We start from the raw sequence: 6,000 nt of genomic DNA, 5'->3' as shown, positions 1-6,000 counted from the left end.
CCTTGGACGGGCCCCCAAGCCGGGAGAGGGAGGGGGGCGGGCCCCTGCTCGGTGGGGCAGGGCGCAGGGGGGCAGGCACAGCAGTACCTCCGCCCCGGGAGGCTGGTACCTGCCTGCCGGCGCAGCATCGCTTTTTCCCCCAGCGGCCCCTCCCGCTCCCGGGGGACCCGGCGGGGCCGGGCTGGGCCTCCCAGCCGCAGCCCCTCTAGGGTCGGGCGGCGCGGCGGAGCTGCGGCATGTGGGAGCGGCCGGTGGCGGAGCGCAGGGGAGGGCGCGGAGTGTGAGCAGGCAGTAAGGGCAGCACCTCTGCCTCCCGCCGAGCCGCGACGAGGGGGGCGAGGTGGGTGACGGCGACTAATTAACGCCGCCGCCTGTACGAGGCCCGCCGCTCCGCGGGAGGTGCCCGCCGTGCCTCCCGTCCCACCCCCGGCGCCGCTCAGCTCCAACTCCGTGGCGGAGGGGGCGTGACGGCAGCGCTTCGCGGGCACTACTCGAGGGGTGGCGACCCCTCCGTAACACCCGGTGTGTGGGCGGGGGGGGGGGAGGGGAGGCGCGCACACGGGGGCGCGCACGCCGGGGCGCTCCGCGACCCCGTGGGAGCCGCTGGCAGCGCTGCCCGCGGGGCGTGCGGCAGCGCCGGCGGCCGGGACACCCGCCCGTCCCTTTGTGCGGCCAGGTGCCCGCGGCTCACCGCCCGCCGCCGCCCCCGCGGAGCCCTCCGCCTGCCCCCTCCGCGACCTCCGCGCCGCTCAGCGCCTCCTCCCGCAGACCCCGCGCGGGGGAGGTGGGGGGGCGGGTTATTCTCTTTACTCCTTTTAAAAAAATTATTATTTGTATTATGATGATTTTTGCTGATTTCCTAATTTTTCGCCGGCGGGGAGGAGGGGAAGGAGGAGTGCGGTGGGGGGGGGCGGGGAGGGCTGGGGGGCGCGGGCACGTGCGCGGCGGGGCGCGGGGCGGCGCGCGGGGCTGCCCTCCTGCCCCTTTTAAAAAGTTCGCCCCGCCGCCGGGAATGAGGTCAGCGCGGGCGCTTCTCATTGCACGCGGCGATTATTACCGCGCCGCGGCGGCCGCCAATCGCGGGGCGGCGGGCGGGGCTTGGCACGCGGAGGCGTTGGATACAGCGCCCGATTGGCGGGCGGGCGGGCTGCGAAAGGATAAAGCGGCGCGGGGCGGGCGCGGGGTCCGCTCTCAGCTGCAGCCGGCGGAGCGCGGCGCGGCGCGCGGGGGGCGCGGGGCATCGCCCGGCGGGCAGGCGCGCGGGTCGGCGGGGGGCGCGGCGGGGCTCCGCGCGCGCGGAGCGGCGGCAGCACCGGCGGCGGAGGAGGAGGACGGGGCTGGGTGCCCGGCTCGCCGCTCTTCCTGCCGGGGACGTACACACTCGTTCATGCACGAGCGCGCTTTTTTTTTTTTTTTCTCTCGGGGATTTTTTCCAATTTACAATTATTATTTCCTTTTATTTTTTTTTTCTTTTTCCTGAGGGGTTTTCTTTTCGCTCGGTACCTCGCAAGTGACAAATTCTACCTGCACAAACTCCTGGTCGCCGACTCCGCCGCCACGACGAGTCCTGGAGCCGGGGTTTTCGGGGCTTAGGGGGCGCGCCGCCTCCCCCTTCCCCCGCGGCGGTGCACGCTGGCCGTGCCCAGCGCTGCGAGACTTTCGGCGGCGGGCGCGCTGCTCTTCTGAAACGCCTGGGGCGGGCGAAAAGCACTTGTGAACTGGACCAGCTGCTTCGGGGAGGGGGGGAGACCCGAGGTGGTGAGGAAAAAAAGCAGAGCGACACCCCCCTCCAAAAAACAAAAAAAAAATCCAACCCAAAACACCCTAAGAAAAAAAAGCAAACTTGGACTGGCGGCTTGCGGCGCTGCTTTTGCAGAAACTCTGTGTGACCGCGGGCGGCTCCGCCGCCGCTGCCGCCGCCTCGAGGGGCAGAGGACCGCGCCGCCGGGGACGAGGCGCCGGTGTGGAAGTACAAGTGGTGCAGGGAGCGGGGGCGCGGCTGCGGGGAGCTGCGCGGCCGGCTGCGCCGCGCCGGTGCCACTGTGAGAAGTTGCGCGCCCTGCCCCGCGCCGGAGCGGCGCTGACCCCCGGCGAGACCCTCGCCGTCGCGATGGTGCAGCAGACCAACACGGCGGAGAACACGGAGGCGCTGCTGGCCGCGGAGACCTCAGACTCCGGGGCCGGCATCGAGCTGGGCATCGCCTCCTCCCCGACGCCGGGCTCCACCGCCTCCACGGGGGGCAAGGCGGACGACCCGAGCTGGTGCAAGACGCCCAGCGGGCACATCAAGCGGCCCATGAATGCTTTCATGGTGTGGTCGCAGATCGAGCGGCGGAAGATCATGGAGCAGTCCCCCGATATGCACAACGCCGAGATCTCCAAGCGCCTGGGCAAGCGCTGGAAGCTGCTCAAGGACAGCGACAAGATCCCCTTCATCCGGGAGGCGGAGCGGCTGCGCCTCAAGCACATGGCGGACTACCCCGACTACAAGTACCGGCCCAGGAAGAAGGTGAAGTCGGGCAACAGCTCCGCCAAGCCCGGCGACAAGGCGGACAAGGGCGGCGGGGGCGGCGCCGGCGGGGGCGGCGCGGGCGGCAGCACCGGTGGCCCCGCGGCCTCCGCCAAACCCGTCCCGAAGAAAAGCGGCGGCGGCTCCAAGCCCTCCCCCGCGGGCGGCGGCGGCGCGGGCGGCAAGCCCCACGGCAAGGCGGCGGCGGGCGGCAAGGCCGCCCCCTTTTCCGGGGAGCCGCCGGCCGCGCTGCTGCCGCCCGAGCACCAGGCGCTGTACAAGCCCCGGGGGGCGGCGGGCGCGCCCGCGGGTTCCGGGAAGCCGCTGGCCGAGAAGAAGCTGAAGCGAGTCTACATCTTCGGGAGCGGGCAGGCGGCGGCCGCCTCCGCCTCACCCGGCAGCGCTGTGCCCGGCAGCCCCACACTGAGCAGCTCGGCGGAGGCCGGCGACCCCTTGAGCCTCTACGAGGAAGGGGGCGGCGGGGCAGGCCGGCCCGACGGGGACTGTGGCGGCGCCGCCTGCCCCTCGCCCTGCGGCTCGGGTTCGCCCTCGGATCACCGCAGCTACACCAGCCTGCGCGCCTCCTCCCCGGCCCCCTCGACGGCGCATTCCTCCTCCGCGTCCTCCCACTCCTCGTCCTCTTCCTCCTCCGGTTCCTCTTCGTCGGACGACGAGTTTGAGGACGACCTCTTGGACCTGAACCCCAGCCCCGGCTTTGAGAGCATGTCCCTGGGCAGCTTCAGCTCCTCGGTGCTCGACCGGGACCTGGATTTTAACTTCGAGCCCGGCTCGGGCTCGCACTTTGAGTTCCCGGACTACTGCACGCCGGAGGTAAGTGAGATGATCTCGGGGGACTGGCTGGAGTCCAGCATTTCCAACCTGGTCTTCACTTACTGAAGCGAGAGCCGGGCCCTGCTGGAGGAGGCACAGAGGCGCGTTGTCGGCAGGACTCAACCACCCCGCCGGGTGCTTTTGTTTCTTTTTTTTTCTTTCTTTCTTTCTTTTTTTTTTTTTTTTTTTTTTTTCGGGAAGGGTCTGATGAGACTGCCTCATGTGCTGGGGAAGAGCGGCGACGGGAGCGGGATCGCCCTCTCCGTGCAGAACGGCCAGCAGTCCCCATCCTCTGGCTGGAGACGGACCCGCACACACCCCCTCCGAGAGACGAGCCTGACGTTGATTTTTCAGAGACTGGCGGGAACGAGACGCTGTCTCTTTCCTTTTCCTTTTTATTTCCTAAAAAGAGAAACAGAGGGGCGGGGGGAGGGGAACCACACACACCTCTGGGTTCTTTGTTATTGCCCACTTTATACCAATAAAGAGGAGGGGGAACGATGCACTGTGCTGAGCGCACACTGGATGTCTTGAGCATTCGCCCTTTCGTGTGAAAGAGCGATCAGAACTGCTTGAAAAAAAAGGAGAAAAACAAACAAATCCACCCAAGCCCCTGCAAGGTTCACGTTTTCGGGGAGAAATCCCGTCCCGGTTTCTTCTGCAGTGAGAGGAGGACGATGATGGGAGGAGGAGGAGGCAGATGGAGCTGGGAGCTGGACTAAGATCCTAGCTAAGCAAAGAAGAGCTAGGCTTGAGAGCTGTTTTGGAAATACGGTGGGAGGAAGATAATAATAAACTGAAATGGATTTGCACGTACAGATGAGGTGGCAGCAGCGCTTTTCTCAGTCACCTTATGTCAAATGTAGAGAGAAAAATAAGGCTGAAACTTCAAGAACACTGAAAACTTTTGAAACAGAGACCGAACGGGAACAGTTTCTGTCATGATGTGGTACAGGGAAATGGAGGGCGATGGCTTTCGGAAAAAAAAAAGAAAAAAGACCGAAAATACAAAAAAAAAAGTAGTTTTTTTTCTTCTTACTCAGAATCGTGATGGTGTTGGATTATTTCACTGGTGGGGTTTAATATAGCATGTTATCATGTCTATCTTTTTAAGATTTCTGTAAGACTGTTGAACAGTTAAAAATTAGTGTTAGGATAATATAAAAGCAGATAGATGGCGCTATGTTTGATTCCTACAAAAATATCACCAGCTTTTTTTCATTCTTAACTCTTTAAAGGATTCAAACGCAACTCAAATCTGTGCTGGACTTTAAAAAAGAAAATTCAGGACCAAAATTTTTCTCAGAGTATGTATGTGTTTGTTCCTTATAGCTGTAAATGAAAAGACTGTTTTTTTTCTCACCGATGCTCCATCCTCGTATTGTTTTGTGGGTTTGTTTTTGTTTTTTTTCCTTGTAAATGTAATCGGATGCCATTTTATAAGTGGACGTATTTATACTGGCCAAACATTTTTGACTTGTATTTCTTTGTCCTTTTTTGGTAGTTCTCGTTGTTACCCGCACCATTTTTATGTCTCCTTCACTGAAGGGCTAGAGTTTTAACTTTTAATTTTTTATATTTAAATGTAGACTTTTGACACTTTTAAAAACAAAAGAAAAGAGAGATGAAAACGTTTGATTATTTTCTCAGTGTATTTTTGTAAAAAATATATAAAGGGGGTGTAAATCGGTGTAAATCGCTGTTTGGATTTCCTGATTTTAACAACAGGGCCGCTGGTTAGTATTTCACACGCGTGTGCGCGCTCACGCTCACTCACACTCTCACACCCACGAATCAGCCCCTATTTTGTCCATGTTTACACTCCAATCTGCAGGCATCTTAAAGGGACAGCATCCTTCGCCGCCAGCGCCCGCTCTGTGGCCCCCAGTCTTCCCCGGGGAGGGGGCGGAGGGGGCCGGGGCAGCCCGAGGGGAGGGGGAGGACGAAGGCGGATACACTGTATGCTACCGGCTTGGGGAAAAACCTGTCCCGAAATGAAGTCAAGCAACTGGTGCATTTACACAGAAGGGATCCTGTACCTTTAACTTGTAAACCACATCGTTTGCACTTTTTTAATAAGCAAAAACGTGCCGTTTAAACCACTGGATCTATCGAAATGCCGGTTTGAGTTCGCGACACTATTGTACTGCGTTTTTCATTCTCGTATTTGACTATTTAATCCTTTCTACTTGTCGCTAAATATAATTGTTTTAGTCTCTTATGGCATGATGATAGCATATGTATTCAGGTTTATAGCTGTTGTGTTTTAAGATGAAGAAAGTGAAAACATCTTTGTACATTTAAGTCTGTATTATAATAAGCAAAAAAGAAGATTGTGTGTTTATGTATGTTAATATAACATGACAGGCACTAGGACGTCTGCCTAATGAGGTGGTTCCGTTAAGGGTTTAACTTTTTTGTTCTTTTTGTTATTTTTTTTGGTCATCCATCCTGTGCAATATGCTGTGTAGCTTTTTTTTTTTTTTTTGTCTAACGATCACCCATAACGCAACGTTGGGAAAGAAAAAAAAAAAAAAAAAGATCATGCCAGCTAACTATGTCAAGTTCACTGCCTGTCAGATTGTTGATATACCTTCTGTAAATATCCTTTTTGTTCGTTTGTTTTTTTGTTTTTGTTTTTTTTTTTTCTTCGGGAAGGA

At 58.5% G+C, this 6,000-nt stretch overlaps 1 protein-coding gene across 1 annotated transcript; it reads left to right on the top strand.

Moving 5' to 3' along the window:
* Window positions 1-1,459: 1,459 nt before the first annotated feature.
* Window positions 1,460-5,833, top strand: SOX4 (SRY-box transcription factor 4). The gene has a single exon (XM_065630163.1). It carries the CDS (start codon window positions 2,111-2,113, stop codon window positions 3,404-3,406), a length of 1,296 nt encoding a protein of 431 aa, XP_065486235.1. The 5' UTR covers window positions 1,460-2,110; the 3' UTR covers window positions 3,407-5,833.
* Window positions 5,834-6,000: the final 167 nt, after the last annotated feature.

The sequence above is a fragment of the Caloenas nicobarica genome, chromosome 2, assembly GCF_036013445.1.
Source record: "Caloenas nicobarica isolate bCalNic1 chromosome 2, bCalNic1.hap1, whole genome shotgun sequence".
Taxonomy (NCBI): Eukaryota; Metazoa; Chordata; class Aves; order Columbiformes; family Columbidae; genus Caloenas; species Caloenas nicobarica.
This window is presented reverse-complemented; position numbering and strand designations above follow the sequence as displayed.